The 17,917-nt window shown below is 35.2% G+C and overlaps 3 protein-coding genes and 1 non-coding gene across 7 annotated transcripts; 1 reads left to right on the forward strand and 3 right to left on the reverse strand.

The window, feature by feature from the left end:
* Positions 1 to 786: 786 nt before the first annotated feature.
* Positions 787 to 3,212, reverse strand: LOC133692639 (protein trichome birefringence-like). The gene is made up of 5 exons (XM_062113763.1): positions 2,356 to 3,212; positions 1,968 to 2,160; positions 1,683 to 1,876; positions 1,441 to 1,599; positions 787 to 1,354 (listed from the first exon to the last, which is right to left on the reverse strand). Exons 1-5 carry the CDS (start codon positions 3,093 to 3,095, stop codon positions 976 to 978), a joined length of 1,665 nt encoding a protein of 554 aa, XP_061969747.1. The 5' UTR covers positions 3,096 to 3,212; the 3' UTR covers positions 787 to 975.
* Positions 3,213 to 3,917: 705 nt separating this feature from the next.
* LOC133692522 (formate--tetrahydrofolate ligase) lies at positions 3,918 to 8,842 on the reverse strand. 2 transcript variants are annotated; one of them, XM_062113577.1, is made up of 5 exons: positions 8,561 to 8,842; positions 8,181 to 8,330; positions 5,591 to 6,766; positions 4,780 to 4,926; positions 3,918 to 4,351 (listed from the first exon to the last, which is right to left on the reverse strand). In XM_062113577.1, exons 1-5 carry the CDS (start codon positions 8,720 to 8,722, stop codon positions 4,076 to 4,078), a joined length of 1,911 nt encoding a protein of 636 aa, XP_061969561.1. In that variant the 5' UTR covers positions 8,723 to 8,842; the 3' UTR covers positions 3,918 to 4,075. The 2 variants fall into 2 exon arrangements, with proteins under 2 accessions (XP_061969561.1, XP_061969631.1); XM_062113647.1 differs by lacking the exon at positions 8,561 to 8,842 and adding an exon at positions 7,416 to 7,528 and having other exon boundaries at positions 8,181 to 8,320.
* Positions 8,843 to 9,983: 1,141 nt separating this feature from the next.
* TRNAA-AGC (transfer RNA alanine (anticodon AGC)) lies at positions 9,984 to 10,056 on the reverse strand. Its single transcript has one exon. It is a non-coding gene; the product is annotated as a tRNA-Ala (tRNA).
* A 1,002-nt stretch (positions 10,057 to 11,058) lies between these two features.
* LOC133703449 (serine/threonine-protein kinase GRIK1-like) lies at positions 11,059 to 15,858 on the forward strand. Of its 3 annotated transcripts, none has more exons than XM_062127972.1 (12): positions 11,059 to 11,199; positions 11,395 to 11,761; positions 11,935 to 12,009; positions 12,092 to 12,136; positions 13,201 to 13,275; positions 13,884 to 13,971; positions 14,085 to 14,209; positions 14,279 to 14,377; positions 14,589 to 14,655; positions 15,157 to 15,272; positions 15,351 to 15,429; positions 15,604 to 15,858. In XM_062127972.1, the coding sequence occupies exons 2-12, from the start codon at positions 11,549 to 11,551 to the stop codon at positions 15,690 to 15,692; spliced, it is 1,071 nt and encodes a 356-aa protein (XP_061983956.1). In that variant the 5' UTR covers positions 11,059 to 11,199; positions 11,395 to 11,548; the 3' UTR covers positions 15,693 to 15,858. The 3 variants fall into 3 exon arrangements, with proteins under 3 accessions (XP_061983956.1, XP_061983966.1, XP_061983975.1); XM_062127982.1 differs by having other exon boundaries at positions 14,282 to 14,377; XM_062127991.1 differs by having other exon boundaries at positions 14,306 to 14,377.
* The last annotated feature ends 2,059 nt before the right edge of the window (positions 15,859 to 17,917 follow it).

Consider the following 17,917-nt stretch of genomic DNA (forward strand, 5'->3'; position numbering starts at 1 on the left):
TTAACAAATGTGAGAAAATTATATGTGACCACCCACAGCATGAAAATCTCCATGCATGCTTCTGTCATCATATTTGCAGCTCGCATTGTACTCCAATGAATTGGCTATTAGAGGAAGTTTTAATTAACTCTTTTGGTGAAGTTATGGAAATGAAGAAAATAAAAATAATAGGGAACGTTAATATTACAAGAGTCCCAAAGGACGAGGCACAGCTACTAAAATATAAAGGGCAGACCTAAGATTACTTCCCCAACATATGTTTAGGATACAGTAACAATAAAGAAGAAAATATGGTTAGTTTCTCGATTGTGAACAACATGCACAGTAGATAATGAATAGTTGTCGAAATTGAAATTCACTTAGATTTTCCAGCAGATAACACTGGGTTGTACATGAAGAGGGGATTAGCGGACAAAAGTAAAGCATATCTTATGGTTATTTGTGTAGATCTTGGAAGTGGATGGTGTTTGATGTCGAAACGATGAATCCAAGGTTTTGTTATCGTTGGTGCATGGGCAAAAAAAAGAAACAAATCATTTGTAACAGAGGATTGAAGGAGTGAACAAGAGGTCGGTGGAAACAAGGGGACGATGAGAAGAGGTTTGAAGGAGTGAAGATGTCTGTGGAAATCATGAATTGTTGTTGGAAACCAAGGGGAGATGGGTAAGCGAGCGCAGGGAAGAGAGGAGATGAGGGATATTTTGGTTAAGAGATAACTGAACGATCTTTCAACATGCAATAACTTTGCACAAGAATCTTCAGAAGCAAGTATTCAGTGGAAACAGATTACTCTAAACATTGTGCTTGCATTAATAAATTCATGGCCACGTGTAACCAATATTGGATTGGCTACATGACATATATATATTAACATAAAATTCACCAGTGTGATGAATAGTTAATGTCATGACAATCACAAAGTTAACATGAATGTTGAACTGTTACAGCTTGTCGATTTGCTGGGCTACTCTCCGATTAATGGAGTCTCATTGAATTGTGTACCAGACGCTGCGTCTGCTTTAGTTCCTTCTGCTTATGTTTGAAGAGCAAATGACTGTATACGATCTCATTCCATGTATCAGGAACCCCAGGGAGACACCAATGACTGCAATCTTGGACTCTCGACAATGACCTCTCCTCTTCAGTCATATTTTGCTCCCTATATACTGAAGGATGTGCATCCCTCCGGAAATTTGTCATTCTTGTGACGTTTAGATAGAATACTGGTGTCTTCATACGCTTGAGTGTCGACTCCAGAATCTTCACCATTGGGGGATCTTCTTCAAAATAAGTCTCCTCCATAAGCGGCTTGGTCTCACTGTCACATTTCCCACCAGAATCCCACTCTCCACCTCTGTGAATGGAACAAAAATGTTACAAGATTGTTATGTGAGCCTCTGTTTTCGAATCCACGGATAACTTAGGTTCTTCGTTACATACCTAAAATGAGAAACAGAATATCCCCTGAAGAAAACAAGGGTCTTGAACGGATCCGTCTTTGTTTCCACCCATCTAGCCCATGTTCTCAAAGCTTTCCGAAATGCCTTGTCGACATTCAATTGACTGTAGACATGGCTACCTTCTTGATAGTAACCCCTCCTGCAAGTATCTGACGTTATAATTTGTTCCTGGATGATTTCCTAATAAGAATGATACCTGAAGAGAGGGAACATTTATGTCACCCGTCCAAAGTTTTCTCATGAGTCCACCAATGTCCTGTGTTGAATATCAGAACATCTGCACTTTTGTACTTGTCGGATGATCTCTCAAGCATATCAAGGCGGAGAGTTTCCTTCTTTGATCCATTTTTACCTTCCATTTCCCATTCTTGAACAAGAAATGGTGATTGAAAGAATTCTACCGAGGAATTGTAATCCTACCAATCCATGTAAATTAAGTTTTCAAACAATGAACAGATTTCTTGTGGCATTTATATGAGACGAAAAGGAGAATACTAAACCACGTACTTCGAATATGAAAGAGTAAGAACTCTCTGATCGAAATTCTTCTCTGCCAGAGGCTTCGAATACTTTAGACTTATCTTCCACCGAATTTCGAAGAATACAAACCAGAGATTCCCACATGTTCCTATTGAGAGAATCACCGACAAAGACTAATCTCTTCCCTCTTAACATCTCCAACATAATCTTACCATTCATTCTGCAAATTGAAGTTGACATGTGTTTCAAGGATTAATATTTGATAGAAAAAGGGAGAAAACCCCCTGCACTTCTCAACACAATTGCTATCCGAAATCAAATATATTATAGCTAGAAATTATAAATACAGGCTCAAAATATATATATCATAACAATTGAGAAGGTATAAAAACATATGAACATATTATATGTTTACCTCGGGATATTGCAATGCCTTGGTTGCCATCTATATTTTTGATACTCACTATCAAGCCTTCCATTAATAAAACAATTGAAAGGTTCATCAATATGAGGACAAGATCCTGGTGCAAATATAGGGTAAGAATCATCCTTCCCCCATTTCCCATCAAACCAATCGCACTGCTCCATTTTCCTCACCCATTTCTCAATTTTCGTGTTCCTATCTCTCCCTTTTGAATCCAATGCCAGCACATTGCTTTCAATTCTCTCTTTCTCCACAACCCTTTTTTTATCCCCATTTTCTCTCTTCAAAGCATACTGCTCCTCCTCACCATGAGAATCATTTCCTGCATCCACCTTCCCATGTTGTGCTACAGTGTCATCTAAACCAGCACTTAATAAAGGGCTCTTTTCAGACGTGAGATTGTATTCTTGAGACCAAGAATGAACCCCATATTTAGCATCAGCTAACGGAGATTCGTTGGGAACATGAAGAAGGGTGTGGTGTTGGTGAGAAAGAGATGAAGAATTTGAGAGAAAGTGAGAGATAAGGGAGGAAAAAGGGAAGGAATAGCCAGAAAATGATTGAATATAGAGCAAGAGAAAAGTGGATGGTATAAAGATAAACGTGAATCCAAAAGCAAATGACAAACTTTTTCTTCCCGTGAAAGGAATGAAATTAGGCTTTGATGTGTCTGCAGATTTCGTGAGTAGACGGTGTTTTGCTGAAGATATTGGTAATGATGAATCTGTCATCGTCAAAGAACTAGCTTTTTGTGCGGGGATGGAGGAAGATCTCTGCCCTGTGTAAGAACTTGCTTGGCGCTTTATGTGTTTTGTTTTTGGGTTCTTGGAGATTCATGCAAGTAATTGCATGCGTCAACCAAGATGTGTTTGATTTCTCATTTTCCTTAATATATATATATTTGGTTAAAAAATAAAATACGCTATTTTTATAGTTGTTTGTAACTTAGCATTTGTGTTGGTTTTATTTGACAATTTAATTGTTTATTTTCTAAAATAGCATTCATTTATAACCATATTTTTAGTATCATTCACTATAAATAAATATCATACTGCAATTAGTAAAATTAAGATATTTAAAAATAGTTAAATGTCAATTTGATTAAGAAACTAATTTATATTCTTACAGCTAAGAAGAATTAGCATATAAAATTATCAAAAACACATGAAATAGTAATATCTCAATTCACAAATTACATTTTAATTTTTACAGAACATAAGAAATTCTTCCATAAATTAACAAAAACTTCGATCAAACTCAACTTGTCATACTCATAATCCAATCTATACAAATAAATATATATTTTTTAACATATTTACTTTAATTACCATCAATAGAGGAGTGTTCCTTTCTATTGAATTTTAATTTTAAATGGCTGAAACCACAGCTTGAAATTTGTGAAACTTAAAAATGGAATGAGTGTCGCCCGGGAGATAGCCATGCTAACTAACAGTAACACAAGCATGAGTTCCAATTTCCACAGCTCTGAAGCTAACGCAAGAGAAACCTGAATTATTACTAGCCATCATTGATACGAGACTGTTAACTGCGGATTAAAAGCAGAAAGAAAACAAGCTTTTCATTTAATCAGTTGCTTGTGTATCAAGTTACATAAAAAATCATATATAAGTTACACTCTGGCTTTGTAATTCTGCAGGGCAGGCCCGGGAAGCCTATGCAAAAGCACATGAAATGAAAAGTTGAGTTGGCATCAAGAGAGACCAATAACCTTGCCGGTTGCAGTGTCGAGATCAATGTCATAAAAGCAAGGCCTTGTTGGAAGTCCTGGCATGGTACTCATAGTCCCAACCAAAGGATAGATGAAACCAGCACCGATGCTAGCCCTGACATCTCTTATTGGCAAAACAAATCCAGTGGGGGCTCCTTTCTCAGACGCTTGGTGTGAAAATGAATACTGGGTTTTAGCCATGCAGATCGGCAGACCAGAGAACCCTTGCCTGCTGTACATCTCAATTTGTTTCTCAGCCTGGTTAGACATAAAGTGAAGGAGAACGTCAGAGAACATGGAATTTAAACAAATGTCCATGTTTTAAAATTTTCAGTCATGGGCACTTCGCTGGCAAATTTCTGAACCCCGCATGACTTGAATGTGAGAGAAAACGGATTTCTCTGAATTATCTTCTATTTTAAACAAACTTCATACCTAGAAAAATACATCAAACATCTCCCACAATGATTTTCGTTGCAAGAAAACTTTTTAATCCTTTCACAGTTAGACCATTTCAGCCCAGTTACGCCAGTCATTTTTGGTAAAAAAGGGGAAAAAATGAAAAATTAAGATTGAATGCAACTACCAATTGGAACTGCTGTACGCATCAAAACATGAACCTTCAGATAGAATTAAAAGAACCATAATGGAAATTGAAAGATAAAAAGGAGAAACAAATTCTTTACCTGCTCTGAGTATTCGACACCACTAGCACCATATGACCTTGCTATTGCCTCTATTTTCTCTTTAATACTAATGTCCAAGGAATATAAAAACTTTAATGGCTGTGTCACATTCTCACATGCCTTTTGAACTGCAATTCCAAGTTCCACCTGAGGAACACAACGCAGTGAGATAAGCAGACAACAAAAAGTTAAAACCAATTCTTGGATATTTTACTGATTCTGTCTAAAGACGCATGCTTAAGAAGCTAGAATCAGATTTGTGCTACTGTCAAAAGAGGACCATTTACCAGCTTCAAGGCAACTAGACAAGATAATAAATTCATATCAGGCAGTGAACTTTTCATCCACTGATATATATATTCCGTGATCCCGGTCCAAAATATAATTAGAATTATTTATTTCTTGTACAGGATGTAACCAGATGATACAGGCAAGGGGGTGAAGCAGACATGCAAGATTTCACTTGCAGGTTAATCAACTCCAAACACCAGCAGTTGAAAGGATATAACACATTAAATAAAGTACGAATTCTATATTAGGGCTATGATAGAAGGGAAACTGAGGAGCACTACCAATGAATTGATAGAGTAACATTTAAGACACCACGGCAATTTTGGTGTTTATAATGAGGATAAAGGACATATCTTCAGCAAAGCTCAAAGCTCGGTAAACATGTGGTAGTTCTTTCTAGGTGAAAAAGTAAGAACCATGCAGCTCTATCTTGACTTATTTGGTTTCACAGAGAGCAGAGTGATGCACAAATTCATCCTGGTTCAGTATGGGAATGGACAAACAGGAAGAAGAAACTTACAGCTCCTTTCCCACCATGAGCATGGTGTGTACAGACAACAGCATCATATGCCCCAGCAGTCAAAGCTGCATTTCTGACAGCATTAAGTTCTGCTTCTGAATCAGTTGCAAACATGTTCACAGCAACAACAACATTTACACCATAAGCCTTGGTGTTAGAAATATGCCTAGCTAAATTCACACAACCGGCTTCAACCAAAGACACATTCTCAGTTGTGTAGGCACGGTCAAGAGGCTTCCCAGCAACCACTTCTGGCCCACCACCATGCATTTTCAGGGCCCTAATTGTTGCAACAATAACAGCACACTGAGGAGTCAAACCGCTGTATCGGCACTTTATGTTCATGAACTTTTCAGTTCCAATATCAGAACCAAAACCTGCTTCTGTGACCACAAACCCACCCGGTCCCACCAGCTTCAGTGCAATCTTATCGGCCACGATGGAAGAATTTCCATGAGCAATGTTCGCAAAAGGACCAGCATGAACAAGAACAGGAGTTCCTTCAAGAGTCTGCATTAAAGTAGGGTTGATAGCATCCTTCATCAGTACAGTCAAAGCACCTCCAACACCAAGATCATCAGCTGTCACAGGGTCCCCGGCCTTGCTATTGCCAATCACCATTTTACCAAGCCTCTCTCTCATATCAGCTAGAGATGTTGTGAGGGCCAAAACTGCCATTATCTCACTAGCTACAGATATATCAAATCCTGTTTCTCTCACCATCCCTTTTTCTTCAGGACCTCGTCCAACAGTAATCTTTCTCAAAAACCTGTCATTTACATCCATTACTCTCCTCCATGTTATGGAAGCTGGGTCAATATCAAGCCTTGCAAATTTTTTTACTTCTTGTGGTGTGAGTTCCTCAGGCTTGGTCTTGGAGATACCAAGCCTATTCAGACGCCGAAACATTATGTCACTAAAGCTTCGTTTTCCTTCTTTGTTCGGTGGGCATAAGCGGTTTAAAAGAGCCTTGTCTGATTGTGTAGACTCGTGGAAAATCCGGGTATCAATAGCAGCTGCTAGGAGATTATTTGCAGCTGTTATTGCATGAATATCTCCTGTTAGGTGAAGATTGAATTCATCCATTGGAATAACTTGACTATAACCACCACCAGCTGCACCCCCTTTTATTCCAAAAGTCGGTCCTTGTGATGGTTGACGAAGGCAGGTAGCAACCTAGCATCAAAAAGAAAAGAATTCCTATCAAAAACAGAGGCATATTCGGAATTATGATATCCACACAATCATTTACACCAAAAATGTAAAGAAAACAAGAAACACCACTGCCTGCTATAAAGACAAATTCATATCTAGTTTCCTAAACATCCTCATGCACTAAAGAAACTAAGAAAAAAGAAATTTATTAGAGTGGAAAGAACTAAAATTTGACTTTGGCAATGCAGCTATTTAACCAGAGATCAGTTTCCTGGGTTGTTGACTAAAAGCTACGGAAGAATTGTGGTAGCTTTCAAGATTGCAAATTTCAGATCTATATTCTTGAAAAAAACAAAAGCCTGAGCCAACTTTACTGCTCTTTTCACCTTTCATTGCAAGGGCGTGCGAGGAAAAATTGCCAAAGTTCTACCATATACAAATGCAGCTGTTTAACATAGATGTACAAATACCAAAAACCAGCAAATTTATGTGTGTGAAGGTAATGGGAAGTATTAACTTATTAAGACTTTGAATAACAGAATGTGGGAATTTTTCAATTGGACATGAACAAACATTGAAAATATATGGTTCAAGTCAAGTTCATTCTAACAAGCAATTCGAGTCAACATACATTTGGGTATTCCAACAAGAGTTTATGGCTTTTCATTACCACTGACATTCCTTCTGAAAAATATCTTAGTTCATGCACATCTCAGGCTAAAATAGTTTGTGACACTCTCTGCCTCAGCTCGTGAAGGCCCTCACCAATAAAATGATGCCAACCTTCAGATGTTGATATAAAGTCTACCATTAGAAAGACAAAACATAACAATGACAACAGCATGAAGCTCAGTATAAAGCAGCCAAAAGAAGTAGCCTTTCAATAAACTGTAATGAAAGCTCTATTACATCAACAACTGGGCAAGCTTGGCCAACGTACACAAAGGAATCTTCAACAAAAGAAGTAGCCTTTCAATAAACTGTGATTACCGGGATTTAAAATCATACCCATACAATCACTACTGAGCAAAACTGAATCTTGAGAGTCCTCACAAAACGTGTTAGATGGTAGAACTGTCTCCACAGTCATCCTTCTAGGACCTCATATGATGGGATCGTAACTAGATAATTGCCCCCTTTTCTACTTAAAACAGAAAACGTTTTGGAGCTGATTTCTTATTTCTTCTATTATTTCTGTTCCACAGATTCTATAAGGCACTTTCCTTGTTATCAGCCAGTCCAAAAACTCAGTATGGATTCTTGACTACGTCATAAAAACATAAATCAAACTGATAGCTTGAAACTGATGGAATGAAAGTTTAAAAATTTGTTGCCCAGGTAAAACTCAACAACATTGACCGCACAAAACATGGACAGAAGGGGAAAATGAAATGAAACCAGTAAAAAGCAAGAATGGAACAAAACAAAAGGCTACCTTTTTATCAAGAAATGCACCCAAAGCCTGACAGAGGCCAACAGTAGTAGTGGACTTTCCTTCTCCAAGTGGTGTAGGAGTAATCCCTCCAACCACCACATAGTACCCATCTCCTGATCCTTCAAGCTCATCAAGCACAGGCAATAATACCTATAAAACCAACCAACAAATCAATCTTCTTAGCCTCTCCTAAAAATGTCTAAAAACCCTTTAAGAGAGATTGGATTTTCAAGAATTTAATCCATGGAAACCATTGTTTCAAAGGAAAAACATCTACACCAATCAAGATGGTCAACATAAACAATCAAAAGAAAGCAAGAAAACAATCACTTCATAATATTACATAAATCCCATCACAAGAAGATAAAAAAAGAACTCACCTTGGCCTTGTATTTTCCATAAAGATCATAATGTTTAGGGCTAAGATTCAGCTCGTTAGCAATCTCAGATATGTGAAAAGGTTCCACTGAGTTAGCAATGTCTATGTCAGCTGGTACTGGTGACACCACCTCCAACTTCCTCAACGTTTTTGATGCACTCATTGTTTTTTGTTTCAGTACTGTGAATCTGATGCTAGAAATTCCAAATCTTTTATAGCTGAATCAACTGCTTACATGAATATTATTTAGAGGACCAGTGGAGAGAAACCATTTTACTAAAGAAAAATCAGGTTTAGTCCCTTTAAATTTAGCACAGTTTCACTTTGGCTGGCTTATATAGGTTGGATTTTATTATTTTATCAACTATTAGTTTAAAAATGACCCTTGAAAATGTTCAATAACTAAGAAAATCTAACAAAATGTTATCCTTTTTAATCATTTTCTTTTAGATGTTCATGTTTTGATTTTCATACTATTTCCAATAAAATAACATTACGTCAAGTTCTTAAAACAACATAAATATGAACATCTAAAAAAAATAACAATTAATGATGATAGATATAATTTGTTTGAGTTAAATATTTAATAATAACTATATATAAAAACATGAACTGTATAAAAAAAATTTGATTAACTATTATATTTATAATATAATACTAACATTATAATATATTTATTAATATTAATAAATAAATCTAACTCCAGCTTTAATTAAAAATAATAATTTTACAATGTGATTTACGTGGCATTTGTATATTAAAAATCCATATAAATATTATATAAGCACTTATATAAAAAATCAGATTCAAACTGAATAGATATTATATCCACTTTCATTGAATAAAATAAAATAACTTTTAAAAATTCAAATAAGTTTTCAAAATAAAGTGTAGCATTTAAATTCAAAATTTGAACATGAAAATTCAACAAGCCTTTGAAAATTTATTTTTAAACTTGATATTAGAATTTTTAGAGCTGGTTTGAAAAGTGGTGCAATTCGTGTTCTCAAAGTAGCCCTAAACACCAACTTATAGTCACTTCCAAATTCAAACTTAACAAATATAAGGACCATACTGAATATTTTTGTAAATTAAGGGTCATTGAAACACCAAGACCCAGGGCATCAAAGTATAGATATTTGTAAATTATAGGATCTAAAATAAACTTTACCCTTTTATTTATGAAATAAAATAAATGGAGACAGAAAGCGGCTCTTAAGGCTGTGGCTGAGGAAGGGGACGAGTGCCCGGTGAGAGGTGATAAAATAACAGCTTGGCTTAAGACTGTGACCGAATAAGAAGCGTTGACATGTGGGTCCCAAATGAGATTGGATTGGTGTTTGATTGGAGTTGTGAGAAACGTGCTGTGATTTTAGAACCAATTGACTTTTACAAAAAAAAAAAAAAACAAAAACAAAACAAAATGGAGATGCGGGGTATCGATCCCCGTACCTCTCGCATGCTAAGCGAGCGCTCTACCATCTGAGCTACATCCCCGTTTGCTGTCTAAGATGTTACTTCATTAATACTATAAATAATAATAAACAGAAAAAAATCTCTTGTGATGGTGACATGAAATGGATGTTTAGTTGAGTTCAATTTAATTTTATGTTTTAATTAGTTTTATATGAATTTTATTAGATATAATTAATGATTGATGATAATATTTTTAGATGATGTGGTGGGTAAACTAGCAACATGATTAACTTGATTGAGTTTAGAATTTTATCCAAAATAACATTATTTTAAAATAAATCAAGATTGATATTTCAAGACTTGAATCTTTGATTGGATGAGATAACTATAGTCTTTTAAGAGTGGGGTGACGTAACCATGCGTAAATGATGTGTGCATGACTTTGGATTTTGACTATACCTAGCTAGCATTTTGCATTTAATAAGTGCTAGTTTTCTTTTTAACAAGTATAATATTGTAGAATATCGGTATTGTAATTAAGTCAGAAAAGAAGACGAGGAACAAGATTTCTTGAAACAAGGGGTAAGGCAAAAGACTTCTTGAAGCAACTTACTTGTGTCAATCTCATCCGATATTGAAGTAATCATGTATCATATGATAACTAAATCTTTTTTAAAAAAACACACTTGATTGATTGTGAAACAAGTAAAATCGTACTAAAAATTCAATGAAAACTATATACATCAGTTCAGATAATGTAGATGTGTAATATATATATATATATATATATATATATATATATATATATATATATATATATATATATATATATATGTGTGTGTGTGTGTGTGTGTAACATGGGTCAATTAACGCGTACTTTGATTTCACGATCAAACCGTGAAGTTAACGACTATGTAAGTTTCAAGTGATTATCATATTAATAACCATATAGCTCGAACCTGAAACCAATAAAAAAAATAAATTTTTTAATTTCAAGTTATTATCATTAGACTATCTACTAGATGATTAGATATAATAAGAGATATTTTTCTAATTAAGTTGGTAGCTTTTGCTCAGCTACCAGTCAATACCAAAGCTTAATGTTTCTGTGCTAAAAGAGGAGAGTTCTTTGTGGGTAAGAATTTAGCTCATGAAGTGCTGTGGTCAGCTGCACCTTCTGCCTTTCTTGATGTTTCTGTGCTGAAAGAGGACAGTTCTTTGTGGGTAAGAATTTAGCTCATGACGGGCATTTACTATTGCCTTTACCTACATTTTTGTGCCTAATGCTTTATAAAAGGCAAGTATCCCTGGTTTTGTGCTGATTATAAGATGCATAGTGACCTTTTTGGTTATACTTTTTGCTTATTTATAGCTTCAAGTATGATAAGAATATTGACAAGTCCATGATTCCTGTTGCAGAAGATGAGTCTGGAAGCTAGTACGTATTTGTAAAGGGATATTTCTGCTTGTCACATGATGTCTACCTAGGTTTGTTCCAAGTTTAACGAGGATTCAGGTTGCTGCAATAAATTCGCCGAAAATTATTCAGAATCCCAAGAAGTCTGTTTTACCTATGGACTGCACATCCAGTCCCTTCTCTCAAGAGTGTGCAGGAAGTGATCACTCATGTCGACAAGATGATGGAGAAAACATTTTCTACCAAAAGTTATCCTACAGAAATATTTTTGTTGACATGGAAGAACAATCAATTCCTTGCACACCAAGGACGGCTCAAGCTTGTAAGAAGATTCCCGTTACAGTAATCACCTCTGTCAAGCATTCTAAGGTAAAGATTTACATATTTGAAACTTATTTCACTCTCAAGTACACAAATTATTGCCTGTGTTGGTGTCCAAAGCATCGATCCAGCACGACTAGATAGTGACCGATCTCATTCAAGCTTGATCTGTTAGGAAACTATCAAACTGAGTTTACTGGTACTTGTTTGTTGATTTGTAGCATTCAAATGGAAGAAAGATGATCAATGAGTATGTAAAAGAAAGGAAGATCAACCAAGGAAGCTATGGTAGAGTGGTAAGCATGTAAACAACATATAAATTCCTTGTATTCTACTCTGTGTCTGTTTAACAGTAAGGTAATAGTGTATTTGGTTCAGGTTCTTTATCGAAACAGTAACGATGGAATCCCATATGCTATTAAGGTAAATACACCTAGTTATAATGATTACTTGTTTTAATTATCCATAATTTTACTCCTCCAAGCATAACTATGATTGAAAAGGGAAATTAACCTCAAAACAGCGTCGATGCACTCGTCTTCTCTTGAATTCATTGCTATGGATTTCACTCTTTGTTAGTCCAGAATTTCTGTCCTGTGAACCACCAACTACCTAGAAAGTTTTGTGAATCCAAACGAAGCAATATTGAACAAGATTAGCCATGCATGCTTAAAAATCATAATTCTTTGGCGTTATCTTGACGGATATTACGTAAATCAAGATGGTACCAGGGGTGACGCAGTTGAAGTTAAAGAATAGGAATTAAAGAAAGTCAAAATTTTTAGAAGAATGGATGGCATATACGAACATAATTTGCAATTTTATTATTCAATAATTCTCTTATAATAATTCTAATAATATGGATTATGCCTTTTAATCGGTATTAATTTTTTATAAGATAAGAATAATTAAAAATCTAATTCAAATATAAAAATAACATAAAAATCAAAAATCAAGTTAGAAATCCAAAATTAATTAGAAAAATAATGAAAATACTAAAAACAACAAGTCAATAGTCTTCCTGACCGCAGTTGATTATAGCAAACCCATTATAGAAGAAAGATAAAATTTGAATCCAATATAAAATCTAAAATTATAAATTTTCTATCAGACTTGGCATTATAACTAGCTAGCTAGATATATATCTCCTCGATCCTGGACCTATACATATCTGCTAACTATCCACATATACAAATATAATAAATCCATTTCAGATTAATCAAAACCTCCTGCATCAAGGAGGAGTGAAATAACTTGGTATTACTCATTGATCATACAGCCAGGTTCCATAGCCTTGGTCCTGCACTATGGTGCTTGGATTGGTTGCTTTGATTTATCAAACAATATTAACATACCTACGTACCTTCTAAGGTTTAATCCCACCAATTAATTTTCTTAATATCTTGAACCATAATGAATGATCTCTTTCTGTAACTGCACATTCATATATGATCACCATGATTAATATCATTCCATCGTTATTGTAGGTTGTTTGTAAGTCTCGTTTGCGCAAGTTGCGCATCACACAATCAGAAACAGCCATGACTGATGTTCTCAGAGAAGTAAGAACTCGTTTCTCATTAATGTATTTCTTTGTTTTTATGTATGCTCAAACTCAAGGCTTGCCGTTTCTTTGATCATGCTGTTATGTTGTTTTATTCTCTCTTTTTTCTTAGTAAGGTTATTTAGGATTCCATCTACTGTGATTCCACATCTTGCACTACTTTCTTGAAGCAGGCTAAAAGCTCTATGAGTTGTAATAATTCAGATATCTATATTCAGTTCTCATCAGCGGTTCCTCTAGATTCTCAAGAACATGTTCTGGATTTGTTGCATAAAGATTTTCTCTAGACGCAAGTACCTTATCTGGTGAGAATTTTCTTGCCTGGCACGGTCCAGTTTTTGACAAATTCTGATTGTGGATAGAGCTGCTCACTCTGTCTCATACAAGAACAACTAGCCCCAATATGCAATCTGATTGACACAAAATTTCCCAGAAGAATATTGTGTTTTTTGGAAAAATATAATGGTTGGCCATTTGATGCATTCTGAATAGGTCTATTAGTCTTCGGAAACTGTGGAACATTTTATCACCAACTCCATATTCTTGGTTGCGCCATGTCCATATTATAGTAAGGAAGTTGATGGTTGAAATGTGCGTTTCTTGCAGGTTTCCATATTGAAAACATTGGAACATCCAAACATAATCAACCTAGTTGAGGTGATTGATGACCAAAAATCTGATTATATGTATATGGGTATGGATAGCCTCTTCCATATGTTTTGAAAGCATGTTTTTAAAAAATCTTACAAGGACTATTGTTTTGATGCACTTCTATCTCTCTTTTGGCACATGGTTGTTATCATCTAGTTCTTGAATACGTGGAAAGCAGTTGTATGAGCAACATTTCGGAGACGAAAGGACAGATTGATGAAACAACTGCAAGAAGATATTTCAAGGATGTAATTGCTGGCCTCATTTATTTGCATCACCATGTAAGTTGCCAATATCTTGAAGCCGTTTCACTTTGTAGAAAAAGTTGAATCTTTCTCCCTTATTTGTAGCAGAACATCGTGCATGGTGATATTAAGCCAGAAAATCTTTTGGTCACTACAAGTGGAAGGGTGAAGATAGTTGATTTCAGCTTTGGCCATGCCTTTGAGGTATATAATGCTATTCATTATGACTCATCTACTAATCTATTAATGATTCTTCTTCTTGTTGTTGTTTTTGTTATAAAATCAATGGTTTCACAGGTCAAGAACTCTACTAAATCTTCTCTACAAATTTCCACTTTGACTCCTTCAAACTGTGAATTTAAGCTTCTTCTGCAGACCTACCAAACTCATCTTATTTAGGAATTCTAATTTTCAGGATGACAATGATGGGTTATTGAGATGTCCTGGAACTCCAGCTTTCACAGCACCTGAGTGCTGTTCAGGTACATTCATTATAATTTCCATGAACCCTAAGGTTGCATTTGGGTTTGTATCTCATGACATAACGGATATATATAAAAGAGATAGAAAAGTGTTTGATTGAAGAAACACAGATAAAACTACAAAATAAATTTATTTTTAAAACAGTTTTAAATTAAGTTTATATTTTCAAAATAAAAATTACAAGAAGACGTATTCCTTCTATCTTCATGAATTTTATTCTGAAACATACAGTAACTAAACTCCATGTAAGGGTTCTCTATCTAAGGGTTCGTTTGTCAGCAGAAGTGGTTACGACCTACGATCATCGCCTATCGTTATGTCTAGAATGCATATGAAAATCATATTGGAAACAACTTTTTCACATACTTCCAGAATCCAGAATTTCAGTAGCTAGTCCATGAATGTGAAATGACATAAATAAGTTATTTATGTTCCATGAAAAGAAGCATAGTCCAATACTGTGGAATTAATTATAAATAAGAATTCTTGGATTATACCAGATACAGTTTACCATGGGAAAGCTGCTGATACATGGGCTGTTGGTGTTACCTTATATTTTATGGTGGTGGGCTGCTGCCCTTTTCTTGCCGATAGTGCACCTGAAACTTATGACAAGGTAATTTTCACACTTTGTTTTCTTATGCGTGTGTGTTTATCTTTAATGTCTATTAAACTGTTAGAAATCTTGTGACAGATTGTTAATGGTCCCTTGTCACTCCCAGAAGAATTAAATCCTGACCTCAAAGATCTGCTCCAAGGCCTTCTCTGTAAAGGTAATGTATCCCTACAATTTTACTAGTCTACTTTTGATAAAGAGCTATGAAAATACTGGGAAGTACCAAGTTTCCTGCTGCCTATTTTGAATGAATTTGCAAGAATTTCTACTAGCCATGAAATGTCGGAACTTGCCAATTTATTATCTCCTCTTGCTATCCTGTTATATACAGATCCAACCCAAAGAATTACCTTGAATGGTGCAGCTGAGCATCCATGGATGGTCAAAGAGGGAGGTCCAGTCCCTATAAACTGCATTTAAAGCTGCAGGAAGAGTAGATGACACAGCGTAAAGGGCCCAAGCAAATATCAGTTCAAAATTCTAGTAGATTTATTAAATTATTCAATTTAAAAAAGAAATCCATGATTATAGCATTTTCTAATAGAACTAATTACATAAATTTCAATGATATTTTCAACTCGCTAAAGTCAAGATCTAATCATCAAAGATGGAATCTTGGGTGAATGATCTCGAACCCCTTGATAATGGTGATGGCTCACTGCTGCCTAGTGGCATGTCAGAAATAGCATCCAAGAAACCACGAATGCTAAGAGAACGAGCAGGTTTGAAACTGAATGATCTTGTCTTGTTCTTGGAGAAGATATTTGAAGAATTTGAAAGAATCGCATAAACCAAGACTTGTACAAGCACAAACATGGCCACCTTGATCAAGATTTCAGCTAATGATGCCTCTACCTCCATTACTCAAGTGAAGAAAGAAATCTAGCCTGATGATACTAGCTCGAATGTGTGATCAATCTGAATATTATGACAATGATGCTTAAGGATGCTGCTTATATAGAGAAGAACTTGAAGGGTTGCTATAGAAGCCACATTTGACTTGTGGTTGAAGCCATAGAAGTAATGAATTGACCGCACGCCAAGAAAATTGAAAAGGAAGCTTCTGCCATATCCATAACTGAATGCTTTTTGGTTTCTTACAAGAAAATAAGTGGGTGCGTGTAAGAAGATACTTCCATGTGCCTTGATCGTTCTTTACTATCATTAGATTATAATTTGTATTGTTACTAGGACAAAAGTATGTATTTAATTAATATTCTATAGCTTTTGCTATTACAATTTAAAATTTACAAATAAAATACACATTGTATTACAAAAACAAACGTTAAAACCGACCTAAAGAAATGATAAAGAAAAGGCCAAGCTAAAGGTTGAGTCCAGCTCAACTTCAATGCATGGATAGATGTGGGACCTTGAAAGAAAGACCAAAAGAACGCCATGGAAGAAGAGAGGAAGGTGACCTTGCCGAAGGTGATGAAAAATGCGACCCAGAAGAAGTTTGTGCTGTAAGCTGATTTGGCCTTGAGAAAGCATGCTAGCTGTGGCTTTTCCCTTCCGTCTACGCATTGATAATTTTTAGTTATATATAAAGTACATTGAAGGCTTAAAACGTGCGATAGTCATGCACTCTACCAAACATTTTCATGGAATGAACTTTATCGTAATAATCAATGCCATAAATGGGTACTTAAAGCTAAATACACAAAAGAAATGCATTTAATTAGATACAGAGCCATATATGTTTAGTTAAAAACAATAAGAAAAAGACATAAAAATAAATATACATCTAAAATAAATTTATATCATTTTAAAATAAAAATTCTCTTTTATCCCAATTATTTTTATCTTTTTTATTTCAAAACAGTAGTCAAATTTTACCCAAATAATTTCTTAAAGCATATATGAGCAAGAAATCCATCCTAAGGGCAAATTTGTAAGGTGGACATGATCTTCTATATATACACCCACAATCACTAGCACACCACAAGCAGCAACATTTATTACAAACAAATTGATTTTAAAAAAGAAATCACAACTTAATTTTCAAATAAATAAATGCACCCTACTACTAGTTTCACTTCAAGTCCATAAAATTTACCAATTACAAACTAAAACACACACCATACTAAATGAAAGATTATTACATGATTAGTAAGAATCACTATTAATCCACCCTCGTAAAATGAGGAGTCTCATAATCATTTTATATAATAAGTTTTACATAATCCATATACATGATACATGATGAGCTCTCGAGCATTTATGAAAAAAAAAATTGAATTTAAATTTATAAATTGACCTTTCGAGCATTTTTATGAATAAATATTTAGAGCACAAATCTTTGTTAAGAACTCTCGTCGTCTAGACCAATATTGCCGTCCTTACTAACACAACAACACCATAAAGCTCTCTTTGGGCTAAAACCCTAAACCCTATAACAAAAACTACAAGAAAAGCATCTTCCCGGTCCAGCGGTGGGCAGTTTTCAAACGGGCCCCAGGGCTTCATCTCTAGATTAGGGATTGATGAAAACGTGTCAAAACCCAACAAAACTCCCTGGGCCGATGGTGGGCCGTCGCCAAATGGACCTTAGTGCTTGATGAAAACAAGCCTAGAAACCCCAAAAATTAATAAGCACGTGGCCATTATTAGGTAATTCATATGCATGCGTATGTAATAAGAAG

This window comes from Populus nigra, chromosome 1 (genome assembly GCF_951802175.1).
Source record: "Populus nigra chromosome 1, ddPopNigr1.1, whole genome shotgun sequence".
Lineage (NCBI taxonomy): Eukaryota > Viridiplantae > Streptophyta > Magnoliopsida > Malpighiales > Salicaceae > Populus > Populus nigra.